This window comes from Lolium perenne, chromosome 5 (genome assembly GCF_019359855.2).
Source record: "Lolium perenne isolate Kyuss_39 chromosome 5, Kyuss_2.0, whole genome shotgun sequence".
Lineage (NCBI taxonomy): Eukaryota > Viridiplantae > Streptophyta > Magnoliopsida > Poales > Poaceae > Lolium > Lolium perenne.
Genome location: NC_067248.2, coordinates 231728441 through 231747122, shown reverse-complemented (window position 1 = coordinate 231747122; position 18682 = coordinate 231728441). Strand labels below are relative to the sequence as shown.

Genomic DNA, 18682 nt, shown 5'->3' with positions numbered 1-18682 from the left:
GTGGGGAGACGCCGAAACAAGGGTTTTGGGGTCAACATGGATCTAACATGGCCAGAAGTAGATGTAACCACCTAGGATGTGGCAAATATTTGGCACACTTGTGAATGGTGGGATGTCCCACCCTTCCTAACCATGGTTTTCTAGGTTGGTTGTCTGTTTCATGGTGATCCCATGGTGGGGAGACGCCGAAACAAGGGTTTTAGGGTCAACATGGATCTAACATGGCCTCAAGTAGATGTAACCACCTCGGATGTGGCAAATATTTGGCACACTTGTGAATGGTGGGATGGCCCACCCTTCCTAACCATGGTTTTCTAGGTTGGTTGTCTGTTTCATGGTGATCCCATGGTGGGGAGACGCCGAAACAAGGGTTTTAGGGTCAACATGGATCTAACATGGCCTGAAGTAGATGTAACCACCTCGGATGTGGCAAATATTTGGCACACTTGTGAATGGTGGGATGGTCCACCCTTCCTAACCATGGTTTTCTAGGTTGGTTGTCTGTTTCATGGTGATCCCATGGTGGGGAGACGCCGAAACAAGGGTTTTAGGGTCAACATGGATCTAACATGGCCAGAAGTAGATGTAACCACCTCGGATGTGGCAAATATTTGGCACACTTGTGAATGGTGGGATGGCCCAACCTTCCTAACCATGGTTTTCTAGGTTGGTTGTCTGTTTCATGGTGATCCCATGGTGGGGAGACGCCGAAACAAGGGTTTTAGGGTCAACATGGATCTAACATGGCCAGAAGTAGATGTAACCACCTCGGATGTGGCAAATATTTGGCACACTTGTGAATGGTGGGATGGCCCACCCTTCCTAACCATGGTTTTCTAGGTTGGTTGTCTGTTTCATGGTGATCCCATGGTGGGGAGACGCCGAAACAAGGGTTTTAGGGTCAACATGGATCTAACATGGGATAATGTAGTTGTAACCACCTCGGATGTGGCAAATATTTGGCACACTTGTGAATGGTGGGATGGCCCACCCTTCCTAACCATGGTTTTCTAGGTTGGTTGTCTGTTTCATGATGATCCCATGGTGGGGAGACGCCGAAACAAGGGTTTTAGGGTCAACATGGATCTAACATGGCCTGAAGTAGATGTAACCACCTCGGATGTGGCAAATATTTGGCACACTTGTGAATGGTGGGATGGCCCACCCTTCCTAACCATGGTTTTCTAGGTTGGTTGTCTGTTTCATGGTGATCCCATGGTGGGGAGACGCCGAAACAAGGGTTTTAGGGTCAACATGGATCTAACATGGCCAGAAGTAGATGTAACCACCTCGGATGTGGCAAATATTTGGCACACTTGTGAATGGTGGGATGGCCCACCCTTCCTAACCATGGTTTTCTAGGTTGGTTGTCTGTTTCATGGTGATCCCATGGTGGGGAGACGCCGAAACAAGGGTTTTAGGGTCAACATGGATCTAACATGGCCAGAAGTAGATGTAACCACCTCGGATGTGGCAAGTATTTGGCACACTTGTGAATGGTGGGATGGCCCACCCTTCCTAACCATGGTTTTCTAGGTTGGTTGTCTGTTTCATGGTGATCCCATGGTGGGGAGACGCCGAAACAAGGGTTTTAGTGTCAACATGGATCTAACATGGCCTGAAGTAGATGTAACCACCTCGGATGTGGCAAATATTTGGCACACTTGTGAATGGTGGGATGGTCCACCCTTCCTAACCATGGTTTTCTAGGTTGGTTGTCTGTTTCATGGTGATCCCATGGTGGGGAGACGCCGAAACAAGGGTTTTAGGGTCAACATAGATCTAACATGGCCAGAAGAAGATGTAACCACCTCGGATGTGGCAAATATTTGGCACACTTGTGAATGGTGGGATGGTCCACCCTTCCTAACCATGGTTTTCTAGGTTGGTTGTCTGTTTCATGGTGACCCCATGGTGGGGAGACGCCGAAACAAGGGTTTTAGGGTCAACATGGATCTAACATGGCCAGAAGTAGATGTAACCACCTCGGATGTGGCAAATATTTGGCACACTTGTGAATGGTGGGATGGCCCAACCTTCCTAACCATGGTTTTCTAGGTTGGTTGTCTGTTTCATGGTGATCCCATGGTGGGGAGACGCCGAAACAAGGGTTTTAGGGTCAACATGGATCTAACATGGCCTGAAGTAGATGTAACCACCTCGGATGTGGCAAATATTTGGCACACTTGTGAATAGTTGGTTGTCCCACCTTTCCTAACCATGGTTTTCTAGGTTGGTTGTCTGTTTCATGGTGATCCCATGGTGGGGAGACGCCGAAACAAGGGTTTTAGGGTCAACATGGATCTAACATGGCCTGAAGTAGATGTAACCACCTCGGATGTGGCAAATATTTGGCACACTTGTGAATGGTGGGATGGCCCACCCTTCCTAACCATGGTTTTCTAGGTTGGTTGTCTGTTTCATGGTGACCCCATGGTGGGGAGACGCCGAAACAAGGGTTTTAGGGTCAACATGGATCTAACATGGCCAGAAGTAGATGTAACCACCTCGGATGTGGCAAATATTTGGCACACTTGTGAATGGTGGGATGGCCCACCCTTCCTAACCATGGTTTTCTAGGTTGGTTGTCTGTTTCATGGTGATCCCATGGTGGGGAGACGCCGAAACAAGGGTTTTAGGGTCAACATGGATCTAACATGGCCAGAAGTAGATGTAACCACCTCGGATGTGGCAAGTATTTGGCACACTTGTGAATGGTGGGATGGCCCACCCTTCCTAACCATGGTTTTCTAGGTTGGTTGTCTGTTTCATGGTGATCCCATGGTGGGGAGACGCCGAAACAAGGGTTTTAGTGTCAACATGGATCTAACATGGCCTGAAGTAGATGTAACCACCTCGGATGTGGCAAATATTTGGCACACTTGTGAATGGTGGGATGGTCCACCCTTCCTAACCATGGTTTTCTAGGTTGGTTTTCTGTTTCATGGTGATCCCATGGTGGGGAGACGCCGAAACAAGGGTTTTAGGGTCAACATAGATCTAACATGGCCAGAAGAAGATGTAACCACCTCGGATGTGGCAAATATTTGGCACACTTGTGAATGGTGGGATGGCCCAACCTTCCTAACCATGGTTTTCTAGGTTGGTTGTCTGTTTCATGGTGATCCCATGGTGGGGAGACGCCGAAACAAGGGTTTTAGGGTCAACATGGATCTAACATGGCCTGAAGTAGATGTAACCACCTCGGATGTGGCAAATATTTGGCACACTTGTGAATGGTTGGTTGTCCCACCTTTCCTAACCATGGTTTTCTAGGTTGGTTGTCTGTTTCATGGTGATCCCATGGTGGGGAGACGCCGAAACAAGGGTTTTAGGGTCAACATGGATCTAACATGGCCTGAAGTAGATGTAACCACCTCGGATGTGGCAAATATTTGGCACACTTGTGAATGGTGGGATGGCCCACCCTTCCTAACCATGGTTTTCTAGGTTGGTTGTCTGTTTCATGGTGACCCCATGGTGGGGAGACGCCGAAACAAGGGTTTTAGGGTCAACATGGATCTAACATGGCCAGAAGTAGATGTAACCACCTCGGATGTGGCAAATATTTGGCACACTTGTGAATGGTGGGATGGCCCACCCTTCCTAACCATGGTTTTCTAGGTTGGTTGTCTGTTTCATGGTGATCCCATGGTGGGGAGACGCCGAAACAATGGTTTTAGGGTCAACATGGATCTAACATGGCCAGAAGTAGATGTAACCACCTCGGATGTGGCAAATATTTGGCACACTTGTGAATGGTGGGATGGCCCACCCTTCCTAACCATGGTTTTCTAGGTTGGTTGTCTGTTTCATGGTGATCCCATGGTGGGGAGACGCAGAAACAAGGGTTTTAGGGTCAACATGGATCTAACATGGCCTCAAGTAGATGTAACCACCTCGGATGTGGCAAATATTTGGCACACTTGTGAATGGTGGGATGGCCCACCCTTCCTAACCATGATTTTCTAGGTTGGTTGTCTGTTTCATGGTGATCCCATGGTGGGGAGACGCCGAAACAAGGGTTTTAGGGTCAATATGGATCTAACATGGCCAGAAGTAGATGTAACCACCTCGGATGTGGCAAATATTTGGCACACTTGTGAATGGTGTGATGGCCCACCCTTCCTAACCATGGTTTTCTAGGTTGGTTGTCTGTTTCATGGTGATCCCATGGTGGGGAGACGCCGAAACAAGGGTTTTAGGGTCAACATGGATCTAACATGGCCTCAAGTAGATGTAACCACCTCGGATGTGGCAAATATTTGGCACACTTGTGAATGGTGGGATGGCCCACCCTTCCTAACCATGGTTTTCTAGGTTGGTTGTCTGTTTCATGGTGATCCCATGGTGGGGAGACGCCGAAACAAGGGTTTTAGGGTCAACATGGATCTAACATGGCCAGAAGTAGATGTAACCACCTAGGATGTGGCAAATATTTGGCACACTTGTGAATGGTGGGATGGCCCACCCTTCCTAACCATGATTTTCTAGGTTGGTTGTCTGTTTCATGGTGATCCCATGGTGGGGAGACGCCGAAACAAGGGTTTTAGGGTCAACATGGATCTAACATGGTCTCAAGTAGATGTAACCACCTCGGATGTGGCAAATATTTGGCACACTTGTGAATGGTGGGATGGCCCACCCTTCCTAACCATGGTTTTCTAGGTTGGTTGTCTGTTTCATGGTGATCCCATGGTGGGGAGACGCCGAAACAAGGGTTTTAGGGTCAACATGGATCTAACATGGCCAGAAGTAGATGTAACCACCTCGGATGTGGCAAATATTTGGCACACTTGTGAATGGTGGGATGGCCCACCCTTCCTAACCATGGTTTTCTAGGTTGGTTGTCTGTTTCATGGTGATCCCATGGTGGGGAGACGCCGAAACAAGGGTTTTAGGGTCAACATGGATCTAACATGGCCTCAAGTAGATGTAACCACCTCGGATGTGGCAAATATTTGGCACACTTGTGAATGGTGGGATGGCCCACCCTTCCTAACCATGGTTTTCTAGGTTGGTTGTCTGTTTCATGGTGATCCCATGGTGGGGAGACGCCGAAACAAGGGTTTTAGGGTCAACATGGATCTAACATGGCCTCAAGTAGATGTAACCACCTCGGATGTGGCAAATATTTGGCACACTTGTGAATGGTGGGATGGCCCACCCTTCCTAACCATGGTTTTCTAGGTTGGTTGTCTGTTTCATGGTGATCCCATGGTGGGGAGACGCCGAAACAAGGGTTTTAGGGTCAACATGGATCTAACATGGCCTCAAGTAGATGTAACCACCTCGGATGTGGCAAATATTTGGCACACTTGTGAATGGTGGGATGGCCCACCCTTCCTAACCACGGTTTTCTAGGTTGGTTATCTGTTTCATGGTGATCCCATGGTGGGGAGACGCCGAAACAAGGGTTTTAGGGTCCACATGGATCTAACATGGCCTGAAGTAGATGTAACCACCTCGGATGTGGCAAATATTTGGCACACTTGTGAATGGTGGGATGGCCCACCCTTCCTAACCATGGTTTTCTAGGTTGCTTGTCAGTTTCATGGTGACACCATGGTGGGGAGACGCCGAAACAAGGGTTTTAGGGTCAACATGGATCTAACATGGCCTCAAGTAGATGTAACCACCTCGGATGTGGCAAATATTTGGCACACTTGTGAATGGTGGGATGGCCCACCCTTCCTAACCATGGTTTTCTAGGTTGGTTGTCTGTTTCATGGTGATCCCATGGTGGGGAGACACCGAAACAAGGGTTTTAGGGTCAACATGGATCTAACATGGCCAGAAGTAGATGTAACCACCTCAGATGTGGCAAATATTTGGCACAGTTGTGAATGGTGGGATGGACCACCCTTCCTAACCATGTTTTTCTAGGTTGGTTGTCTGTTTCATGGTGATCTCATGGTGGGGAGACGCCGAAACAAGGGTTTTAGGGTCAACATGGATCTAACATGGCCAGAAGTAGATGTAACCACCTCGGATGTGGCAAATATTTGGCACACTTGTGAATGGTGGGATGGCCCACCCTTCCTAACCATGGTTTTCTAGGTTGGTTGTCTGTTTCATGGTGATCCCATGGTGGGGAGACGCCGAAACAAGGGTTTTAGGGTCAACATGGATCTAACATGGCCTCAAGTAGATGTAACCACCTCAGATGTGGCAAATATTTGGCACACTTGTGATTGGTGGGATGGCCCACCCTTCCTAACCATGGTTTTCTAGGTTGGTTGTCTGTTTCATGGTGATCCCATGGTGGGGAGACGCCGAAACAAGGGTTTTAGGGTCAACATGGATCTAACATGGCCAAAAGTAGATGTAACCACCTCGGATGTGGCAAATATTTGGCACACTTGTGAATGGTGGGATGGCCCACCCTTCCTAACCATGGTTTTCTAGGTTGGTTGTCTGTTTCATGGTGATCCCATGGTGGGGAGACGCCGAAACAAGGGTTTTAGGGTCAACATGGTTCAAACATGGCCAGAAGTAGATGTAACCACCTCGGATGTGGTAAATATTTGGCACACTTGTGAATGGTGGGATGGCCCACCCTTCCTAACCATGGTTTTCTAGGTTGGTTGTCTGTTTCATGGTGATCCCATGGTGGGGAGACGCCGAAACAAGGGTTTTAGGGTCAACATGGATCTAACATGGCCTGAAGTAGATGTAACCACCTCGGATGTGGCAAATATTTGGCACACGTGTGAATGGTGGGATGGACCACCCTTCCTAACCATGGTTTTCTAGGTTGGTTGTCTGTTTCATGGTGATCCCATGGTGGGGAGACGCCGAAACAAGGGTTTTAGGGTCAACATGGATCTAACATGGCCAGAAGTAGATGTAACCACCTCGGATGTGGCAAATATTTGGCACACTTGTGAATGGTGGGATGGTCCACCCTTCCTAACCATGGTTTTCTAGGTTGGTTTTCTGTTTCATGGTGATCCCATGGTGGGGAGACGCCGAAACAAGGGTTTTAGGGTCAACATGGATCTAACATGGCCTGAAGTAGATGTAACCACCTCGGATGTGGAAAATATTTGGCACACTTGTGAATAGTGGGATGGTCCACCCTTCCTAACCATGGTTTTCTAGGTTGGTTGTCTGTTTCATGGTGATCCCATGGTGGGGTGACGCTGAAACAAGGGTTTTAGGGTCAACATGGATCTAACATGGCCAGAAGTAGATGTAACCACCTCGGATGTGGCAAATATTTGGCACACTTGTGAATGGTGGGATGGCCCACCCTTCCTAACCATGGTTTTCTAGGTTGGTTGTCTGTTTCATGGTGATCCCATGGTTGGTTCTCGTGCTCGTGCTCCTGTACAGTCTCGTGCTCCTGCTCCTGCTCGTGGATTGCCCATGCGTACTGGCTTAGTCATGGAGAAAAGAAGGCCAAAACACCCCCCAAAACTACAAGTTAAAAGACTACAAGAAAATGTCGAGGAAGGATTACATTCTTGCAAGGAAAGCTGATTGTTTTGCGCAAAGAAAGAATGCTACTGATCCAAGGTTTTGGTCTCGTGTGCACCAAGATATCTATGAAAGCATAATTTTAAAGCATGCTATCCTTCCTCGGAAATCAGTCAACATGGAGTTCATTGATAGCAACAGTGCAAGCTTTCCAGGGTGTGTGGACTTAATTGATGCTATGGGGCTGCGTGGCATTTTGACTCTTTCTCGAGACTGGAGTGAAGAAGCTGTAATGCAATTCTATGCCACGTGTCGGTTTGTTCCAGATGATGACAAGTCACTTGTATGGAGTACCGAAGGGACGTAGTTGAGTGTTACCTTCGAAGAGTTTGCCCGCCTACTCAATATTCATACGGATGCAAATCTCTATAAGATCCATGCCAGATCGGACACATGTGACTCAATGACCGGTGTTGCTCTTGCCCCTCTTCGTCGTGCGAATGCTGTTGTTACCATAGACAATGCACAGAGCACATCTCTACTAGTGGCACCGTATCCTTTCATGCACAAGGTCATCAACATGGCGCTAGTTCCTAAGATTGGTGATAGGGAGAAGGTGAGGAACTTTGCCATAGACCTATTGGTTCGGATGCACACTCATGGTACCGAGAGGTTTGATTTGACGGATTTTCTTTACGAACAAATCCGCCTTGCCTCTTATTTGCAAGATAGGACCTTCCCATATGCACCATACATCCAAGTGCTCATTGATGCGAAGTTTCAGAAGAAGATCTTCAAGGATTGCAAGCAAAAAATGTGGACTCCTCAAACAGATGGCACTGGTGAGACCGCCGCCGCCGCTCGACCCTCCAAGAAAAAGCAAGCTGGTCCTTCTCGTGATCGTTGTACCATGCCTTCCAAGTTTGAGAAATTCATGGCAAAGACTCAAAAATTGCTCTTTGGGATTTGCAAATCCAATGCCGAAGAGATAGCCAAACTCAAATCAGTTGATCGTGTGAAAATCAACAAGTACAAAGCTCAAGTGCGTGAACTTGGTGGACAGGCTAGTGATGATGAAGTGGTTGCATCATCAAGCACCGCTTCTCCAAGGTATACATTTCCCACCAAACGCTATGCGGAGTACTTTGACAACGATTCAAACGATGGAGATGGAGATGAGCCCGAGGGAAATGAAGGCGAGGCCCGTCATAGTTGAAGCAAGTAGAATGATAGTTTCCGTACGTAATGACAAAGTTGCATGTCTCGCTCAATCTTTGATTATTATTGGCATGTGAAACTTGTTTATCCATTACCTATGTGTAAGACTATGTTTCATCGATTTCATGTGTAAGACTATGTGTGTTGGATTCCATGTGTATGATTTTATATGTTGTATTCCATTAGCTATTGTTTTGTAATGGAATGCTTGTGATACTTCCTGTATTTTCACATGTGAATTTCGTTGACAATAAGTTTGCTTGTTTACACTGACTCTGTCATGTGTAAACCTTCAGCCGGACAGGCCGGGAAGTACAGCCGGACAGTCCGGCAGAAGAAATATGCTTGTTCTTACTCAAGCCGGACAGGCCGGACACGTGGGACGGACAGGCCGGCAAAGCAACGCATGGCCATGCCGGCCAAACAAGGTCGCTGCACGACCTGTCCGGTGACTTGTCCGGGCAGTTCCTGTAGCCCCTGGAACTTAACACCATCTCCGCCGGTCTGGCCGGCCGAATGTCGCGGCCTGTCCGGCGCCCTGGACGGACACATAGTACAGTATGCCGGCCTGGCCGGTCACTTGTCCGGGTAGTTCCTATAGCCCCTGTAACTTAACAGCACCTCCTCCGGTCTGGCCGGTCGAATCTGGCGGCCTGTCCGGCGCCCTGGACGGACACACAGTACATTTTGCCGGCCTGGCCGGTCACTTGTCCGGGCAGTTCCTGTAGCCCCTGGAACTTAACACCACGCTACCCGGCCTGTCCGGCGCTTTTACCAGCCTGTCCGCATCCTCGGCCGGACTTGCAGGAGAACATGCCGGTCTGTCCGGTGAATGGAAAACGTGCAACATGTTAGTCCGGCCAGGCCGGTGACATGTCTGGGCAGTCCGTGGTGGTATTTTGTTTGACGTTTCTTAGTTGTGGAAACACATTGAAACTGAAATTTATATAATAAATTACAATGAATGGAAGTATGGAAGTACATGAAAATAAAAAATGGTATAGAATCACAAACGGTTTCGGTCAATTACAATTAAGGCGAAGTAAATACATAATCTTCAACGTAAAGCGATAATTTTGTAATTTCGGTAGTGAAGATGCACTTCTACTTGTTTTCTTTTTCCATATACCTGCATTACAAAACGAAATTATTTAGTACTCGTTTAACATAGATTTAATTAATCGGTCTAGCTAAGAAAAATCTGTAAGCACACTTACTCTGGATGTTTTTTGCACAACTTTTTGTTCCGTTTGTTATGACCGATGACACCACAGGCGGTGCACCCCTGATTCCGGGTCTTACGCTCGTCGAACACTAGTGGTCTACCATTTTTCGTCACGGGGTGATTTACCTCTTGTGCAGTTTTTGTGTTTTGCTTAGGTGCTCCTCTCGTGGTAACCTTTTCGGGATCACCAATCGGAACAGCATTGCCTTGAAAATCATATGCGTCTTCTTCAGCGAAGGCTGTGTGACCATCATGTCCATTCTTTTTCGCATATTTTGTTGCTACTAAGCCCTTCATATATGCCATGAACTCATTATACATTGCTGGATCATCTACTACCGCATCCATAGCTTCCGCCGATACAGTTTCCATGTCGTTGTATCTTTTTCGCTTCCCCGGCCCTGAGTAACCGTACGCGAAAAGATCGCTTCTGCGCCTTGCTGGCAATCCATTTCTTGCCAGTTTGGAGAATCGCCGAAGAACACAACAGTCCGGTATTTCGGACAATTTCAGGTGCTTCAATACATATAGGATATGCTTGCATGGAAGCCCCTTACGATTCATTCTTCGGCAGCTGCACTGTATTAACTCTTTCGGCTGATTAGGACTATACTCCACGATAAACGAGTATCTGCCGCTATTCCTCCATTTGACCATAAACTGTTTAGAGCCCCCTGTTCCCACATATTCCTCAAAAATCTCGAGGTCACCAAGCTTCTTCACATCCTGCTGCAAGATGTAGAAGTTGGCTGGACTGAAGGCGTGGGCAAGAGCAACCTCTATCTCTTTGGATTCAGTAACTGCCACCGGTAAACTCTGGGAACAGATGCAGTCATCTTCGGCCTCGCTCTCACGGATGCGAACAATGGCATTCTCGTAATGCATTATCAAGTCAACTAGGGTCATACCATAATCCAGGTGAAGGTGAAGGCATGAGTTCAAACTCTCACTTCTCTGATTGCTTTTCATACCAAGGAAATATCCACCGGTCAGATACGCGGCAGCCCAAATTCTCTTCTTATTGTACATCCTTTTGAGCCATTCTTGGGTACTTTTTGTCTCCCACTTGCGACGAAACGCGCTCCATCTTTCCTCAAAAATGGCTTCTGAAGTGGCGTTGTATAAGAATGGCCGAAATTCTTTTAGCGACTTATGACCAAGGTGTCTCTTCATGTTTTTCTCTATATGCCAAGTACATAGACGGTGCCACACGTCTGGAAGGACATTCTGAATAGCTAATATCATCGCGGCGTCCCCATTAGTAATAAGACCTTTGGGCTTCTTCTGACACATTGCAGTCAAGAATGTCCGAAGCAGCCAAGCATATGTATCTTCTGTCTCGTCTGACACGAGAGCGCATGCAAACACCGTAGTCTTACGATGATTGTTCAGGCCTACAAAAGGAATAAATGGCATAGCATACCGGTTCATCTTGTACGTGCTATCAAACACCACCACGTCGCCAAAATCCTGATAGTCCTGCCGTGACTGAGAATCACACCAAAACATGCTTTTCAACCGTCCTTCATCATCTACTTGGTAATCAAAAAAAAATATTCAGGATCACTCTTCTTCCTCGCGACCATAATACCAAGTGATGTGGCAGCATCACCCTTCGCAATAAGCTTCCTCTTCTCCCTGCAACATAGGTTGTACAGATCTCGCCTTACGAAGCCTACACCATCGTAGCCATGTCTTCTGAGAAAGTGTTTCATAATCATGTACTTTCTCATCCCACTTGCTCCCAAAGATAGTATCTCAGCTCTCTGGTACGGCTTAATCTTTCTGTGCGATCGAAGAAATGGTATTTCGTCCGGTCTAGCTGGTTTATGTCTGTGATTGCCGTAAAAACTTTTGACAACCCATACTCCTCTCGATTGGTCACGCTTCACAGTGAGATTGGCATTGCAGTTGCAACGAGTCTTGGGTCTTAGCCTACGACTGCGGCCTTCCTGCGTTAAAAGCTTTTCCTGACGTTTCCCTGCCCTGGAACAGACATACCGCCTTAACCGTATTTCTCCCTTACCACGTTTCCCTCGCTTTGCCCTCTTCAAAATGTCCTTTCGGATGCTGAAGCCATGCTCTCTCGCATAGCTGTTGTACCAGACAAAAGCCGCCGGTTCGGAAGAAAATGTCATGTCCAGTATTTTACAGTGCTCTTCCACAGAGTGCATCTTATATTCATTACTCACAATATCTGGATCTGCTTGACTGTGATGTTCACGCCCATTGTCAGCACCACATATCACCTACACATGAGGGGAAAATAAGTCATAAAAGTTGTCGTTCCAACGGTAACATTGACGGTTTGCCATACTAAAACTATATACTTACTTCGCTCTTATTTTCAGAGCTTGATTCCTCGTGATGTAGTCCTACCTCCACGCTATATTCATCAAACCCAACCTCCATGTCTGAATACTCATCCTCCTCGTGACCACCGTATAGCACCTACACAGCCAAAAACAAAGAATGTAACATGTCACTTCATTGCTTCCATTCATTGGTAGCCATTAAAAAATAATCAACATACTTCACTCATGTTTTCTGAGGAGGCCGATGATGGAAGGTTCTCCCCAAAAGGAGGTACATTTTTATAGATCCTGGATTTGGAACTATTCTCCGAAGTAGAATCATCATCGCCCGTATATCCGTCATCCCCGTCACTCCAAGTTGAGCTATAGTCCCCCATTTCTCCAAAAACTACACAAAACCCGCACGCAATAAAGAACTAATGCAAAATACTAAACAATAACGCAATGCAAATCACTATTTCATATTTAATACACTTAATTAAACCCACACGGACATCGGACAGTCTGGCAGAGAGACGCCGGCCTGTCCGCCGCTGGCCGGACTGTCTGGTCCTTGTGTGCCGGCCTGTCTTCCGGGCGCCGGACACGCAAAATGATCCGCCGGACATGTCCGGAGGCAGAGATTCAAACTTACCTCCCGTCGTGTCCAGCGGAAGATCGGCTCGCCGGAGAGATCGTCGGGACGGCGTGCAGCAGAGGCGTCTCGTCGAGCAGGCCCTGAAGATCGTGGAGATGAACGTGCCGAGATCGTCGGGAAGATATGCCCTGGTGGAGGAGGTCTATGGTGACGGAGTGCGGCGCCGACGGCGGCTCGTCGAGCTCCGGGGAGATGCTTCTCGCTCGTCGGAGGAGTGCGACGGGACGGCGGCGTCAAGCTCCCTGAAGACAAACCACCTGTGGCGGAGGAGTGCGGTGGTGAGGAGGTGATCGTGCGACGGGACGGCGGGGCGGCAGCCGGCTCGTCGAGGCTCGTGAGTTCCAACAGGAGAACGATCAGATCACGATCGTGGGAGGAAGACGCATACGGTATAGGGACGGTCATATACGAGTTCACATACGGGCGTCATACGGGCTTGGATATGGGTTTGGTGGGCTTTTGAGCCAAAACCAATTTTGGAGGGGGGGGGGGGGGGGGGGGTTGTACTGAAGCAGACGCCTTCATCTAAAAAAAAGAACCCTGATTGTTTCAGCTCTATTTTCAATCTTGCTGTATACTATATATATATATATCTCCTGGCTCCTGGAGTGTTTAAGGATTGGAAGTCTGACGAAATGGGCCCAGAAAGCAACAGCAGCATAGTCTAGTGCCATTTGGAAGTCCATCTCACTTCTCCAAGGAAACGAAATCAATGACAGAGTTGCAGCTGATTGTGCTACTTGGACTCCTGCTCGCATTTTGGCAGCGGACAGATGACCACAACATATTGCATCAAAGAAATGCGCAGTTCTAGTAGCGCAAAACTTTGACCTGATGGTTTGGAGAGATCGAGAATTATATGTTGTGTTCCATGAACAATAACTTGCATTGACCCATTGAAGAAGAAAAAAATGACAAATGTAGAAAGATAGAAACCGTGTGTCAAGTTAAGGAAAGACGCCAGCTACTGGCTTCTGTAGCAAGGAAGGCGGTTACCAAAGCTTAAAGCGGATATAGCGAGTTTAGTCGCAGTGGTAGCACTGTTAGAAAAAAGATATAGCTGGTTGGTGTGGCTGAGTAAAGTGGCCAACAAAGTTTGGATCTACCATAGCTGTCTCTCTAATTAACGCACAAATGCTTATGGTGTGGATTCATGTGGGTTTACTGTTCTGTTGATTGCTTCTATTGCTAGCAGCACGCAGTGGCTGTACAAAATAACTCTCTCTCCCTCTCTCATCTCTCATCTCTCCTCTCATCTCCCTCTAAAAATATTAAACGAAAAGAGAAAATGCAGACCCAAAACTGGCAACACGCCATCCAGAAATGTGCCTGGATTCCCGCAAGAGAAGGTGAAAAATGTTGCCACAATTACCGTACACTCTCTATTTTTGTTCTTGCCCGCTACAAAAACTGAGTGGGGACAGGCCGCCTACATTTTTATAGTGTTCCTGCTGGGATCGATCGACGTCCTCACAATGGCAGAGCCGATCATGTACGTACGACTTGTGGATATCAATCCCTTTTATAAACGAGTGATTCAGAGAGTTCTGTCGCAGACATTAATTGTCAAAGAATCTTATACTAGTGAAAAAAGATAATTATCTGGAGTTCTGGATCATCATCCCGCAACATGCCTCTTGATGCAGGCAGCTCCTGACAGCATGTACGGCACGATCGACATCGCAGGTAATGTTACTAACTTAACTGGCCGATGCATGCATGAACGGCCGCTTACTCATATATATAAACAGTCAGAAAACGGTCGCAGATTAAATTAGCACCGCACCGCTGTTATTACCACGATCGCAGAGTGCCTAGCTTGGCTTTTAATCACCACAAGAAACGTAAGAAATCACTGCTATTTGTAGCTATAGAGAGCTAGCCAACGGCTGGAGGAGTTCACTCATTCACTGCAGGAGAATTTCAACGCTTCACATTCCAGCGGACAGAAGAAATTACCAGTTATTCTATTTCAACCCCCAAAATCCAAATGAATCTTGCAACTTGCATGTTCACGGACCCCCATTTGACTTCATCACCTGCCCATTTTTTTTTATCTCCCGATCTACCGAATTCTAAAATCGAGCGTGTGCCCAACGTGCCGTCACGACGTACCTAATGACGATTATTGTACTGTTTACCGCCGGTATATATCATATCATCAACTGGGATCGCCGGCGGCCGTAAAAGGAAAATCAAGGACATTCCTTGGGTGAGTAGAGTAGAGGAGTGAAAAACTAGTTGGAAAAAGAAGTACGAGTAGGTTGGTGCAGGAGCAGTTGCGATGCAGTACTATAACAGAACGGCGTCAGCCTGATCTCCTCCTACCTAGGATATATAGAGAAAAGCGCGCTGCGACCTGTTCCTCGAGGCAACTGCACAGTCCGTAACTGCAAGTAACAACCCATGTGACGGCACCAACTAAGCTTTATCTCTCTCTCAGATCCTTTTCCTGTTCTTCTAGACAGAGATGTTTTGGATTGGTGAACTGAAATGTGAGTAGCTGCACAATTAATCAACAGCTTTGGTCTACCTTTTACACTTTGTTCATGATTTGGGTATGTATAGCCAATGTGGTTAAAAGAAATACTCATATCAGTGTACTCTGCATGTTTTTTTGGAGCTTAGTTTCCATGGCTGCTGCCTTAAGAATATGGTCTGGCTGACAGCAGGTGGCAATATGCATATGTGTATCACTGCTGCTATGCTGTGTATGGCTTGTAATAAAGACAGAAGTGAAATGCCTGAGAGCAAACTTTGGAGGATGATGGCCATGTATACAGCTACACATGCCCTGCATATCCCTTCTTTCACAACTGTGAGCTCTGTATTTTTCCTTTTTGGCTCTGTTTTCGGCTGTGACACAAACAGTTCACATGTGCGGTTTGGTGAGTACATGTAGGCTGTTACGGTAGAGACAAATTCAGATTGTTGATTTTGGAGAGTACATGTAGGCTGTTACGGTTGAGACAAATTGAGATTTCTGGAAGGAAAAAGAAGGCAATTTACCCGTGGAGAGAAGTAGCAGAGGGGAAGGAAAGTATGTCATGTCCTGATGAACATAGAAGATTCTCGGTGTCTGTTCTCTCAGCAGCATTTGGCCGGACAGCGGCACCGCCAAAAGTACGCTCGCCATCCAAACCCCCCTGAATTGCCAGACAGAGAAGGCATCCAAATTGATTAGTGGTAGTGAGATTGGTGGATCGATCTACCCAAATTAATTAGCGCTTTTGTCTTGTTCTTCAAGCGCAGCCCGCCGGCCGGCCACATTCGCCGTGTGCTGAACGGCGATTAGCACGAGGATTCATGGTAAATTGGCCAAATCACTCGCAGATACGGCATCAGCAGAGAACACAGAGATGAACTGGAGATAATTACAATTCAGAGAGCTATCATAACTACTACCAAGATCACTGAATTTTTCTTACAGCTTTTTTTTTGGCCTTTATCAGCCTCCATCCAGTACACTAGCATCCTCCTCAAATTGTACAGCTGCAAATTCTCCTTTACAAGATCGAAGCCATGGGAAGAAATAATAGGGACATATAACTAAGAACAGCGACATCTTATTTATATATAGAGAGAATCATAATTTATACCATGGCCATGCGCCCAAGGAAGGAGAAGAGAAAAAAAGAAAGACAAGAACTGGAAGAATTCTCCAAGAGATTAAACGACCGAACCGATCAGGAGGACGGCCGGTGGCAGATCGCAGCATCAGCATCAGGACGCCCTGATCCGCTTCTCCGGCGGCATGGGCATGGCCCGGAACACGGCGGTGAGGTCTCGCGGGACGATGAAGCACGCCCGGGCTGTCGGCGTCGTCGTAAAAGTAGGCCGCGACTTCCGCTTCAGGGCCGGCAGACGAGGCACAGGCGGCTTGCGCGGCGCCGGAGGGCACACCGCGGGTGACCGGAGCCTGGTCTCCTCCGACGTGGGAGTCGCCGGGTCCTTCTGATCCTCCATCGCCGGCTTCGTTGTGTCCTCCTCTGCTGCCGAAACTAGCGTGGTCGTCGTCGACGTCGCCTGGGACGGAGCGCTAGAGGCGGCATCAGCGGTGGACGGCGAAGGGGGAGCCAAAGGCGCCGTCTTGATCGGCGTCAGCGGCGGTAAGCCCTCGTCGGCGGAAGAGGCCATCGCTGTCGGCCGAATCAGCGGTGAAATTCGCCGCGCAAGTGGGTGGAATTGGAATGGGATCGAATTCTTGTTCTCGGGTGGGTGCAGGAGCTGGGTAAAAAAATGGACAACGAGAGAGAGAGAGGTTGGGGGCGGTAGCGCGAAGTGTTAAATAGCGGCAGTGGACAGAGGGGAGTGGCAGGGAGGCGAAAGAAATGAAAAGCTTTTATGAGGGTTTAATTGCAACTTTGTGGGGTTTAGTTTGCTATGAACGAATTTATTTATATCCTTAACTGCTGACTGCCAGTGATGCTGTTTACTACACGAGTTTGTGCATCTTACAGGTGGATCTTTATATTATAATAACAATAGGATTATTATTTGTGTTCATCTACCCATTTTATATGGGGCAACGAAGTTCAATTATAAAGGTGACATAAACATACAAAATATATAATTTACCTATGAAAGGGATGTAACAAGTACTCTAACGATAAATATAATTTTCTCCATTTCACACGGTTTTTGAGCATGTGCAACAAGTAGCGAGAAAATTCACATAACGACACTTACTCTCTCGTAACCGGATGACAACATATCCAAGTGTTTCTTTTTAAATGTTCACTAGAGAGGAGAAAATCCCCACCTAAATTTGTTCAATTAAAATTCAAATGCACATAACAGATCTCTCATCGCTATGCTCTTATTTTCCTCGTTGTTTCTAGTATGCGGCCCTTTCGCGCATAGCACGTTGTGGCGCAGTGGCGACGATCTAAGGCTAAGTTCAAGTGAGCAAACATTTCTAGATTCATCAACGTGGTCTAGAAAGGAAATGACCACCTTGGCGTTTGATTCCTGGAATCGCGCGGGAAGAAGAGTTTGGCGCCATTTTTCAAAGGGCTTGTCGATATCGTTTGAGCGCGGTAACCGTCCCATTAGCCGCGTTTGAATTTAGTTGGGCCGTAGCCCACACATTCTGAATGACCGGAATGGCGGGGTGAACGACACATCCAAATGTCGCGTGACTTTAATTGTGGATGTAGGCGCAGCGTTGTTGGGTTGTCGGGCTGAAGTGAACGACACATCCAAATAAAGTGTGAATTAAAGTGTGGATCTAGCGTAGCGCTGCTGGGCTGAAGTGAATGTCACATCCAAATATAGTGTGAATTAAATTGTGAATTGCTAGCATTGCGCTGCTGGGCTGAAGTGAATGGCATAGTGTGAATTAAATTGTGGATCTAGCGTAGCGCTGTCCCGCTGGAGGGAATGTCATATCCAAATGTATTGTGAATTAAATTGTGCATCTAGCATAGCGTTGTCAGGCTAAATAAATACCGCGAGAACATTGCATTATCTTTTTGAAGTTGTAAATTGGTAGCTATCAAAATGGCATGTATGCTGAATATTTGCGTTATGAACTAGAGCGAGGAGGTGGCATGGATGGTCCGGAGGGATTGAGGGGTTAATAATTGAATTAGTCATAAGTGCTAACACAGGAGGAGGCGATGCTTTTGGGCATTTTACAAACAGATCTTCTAAATCTGAAAATGTAATTCCCAAGCTTTAATTGAAATCAGACGATTTACTTCCTTCCATCTCTCGACCACAGGATAACCGTTGACATCCGTAGTGTCGGTGTACTCGTGTAACTATAACGGAGTCCTATGATTACTCTCTCTATTTTCTTTCGTAGACAGTTCTTCCCCCTCTAGTTATCTCTCCCTTGAGAGTATCACCGTCACCCTTGGC

At 47.2% G+C, this 18682-nt stretch overlaps 1 protein-coding gene across 1 annotated transcript; it reads right to left on the bottom strand.

The window, feature by feature from the left end:
• Nucleotides 1–16160: 16160 nt before the first annotated feature.
• On the bottom strand, nucleotides 16161–17089 carry LOC127302220 (uncharacterized). Its single transcript, XM_051332633.2, has one exon. It carries the CDS (start codon nucleotides 16952–16954, stop codon nucleotides 16541–16543), a length of 414 nt encoding a protein of 137 aa, XP_051188593.1. The 5' UTR covers nucleotides 16955–17089; the 3' UTR covers nucleotides 16161–16540.
• Between the last annotated feature and the right edge of the window lie 1593 nt (nucleotides 17090–18682).

What these genes read in the sequence shown, in the direction of transcription:
- LOC127302220 (XM_051332633.2), bottom strand. Translation starts at nt 16,954, where the DNA reads ATGGCCTCTTCCGCCGACGAGGGCTTACCGCCGCTGACGCCGATCAAG.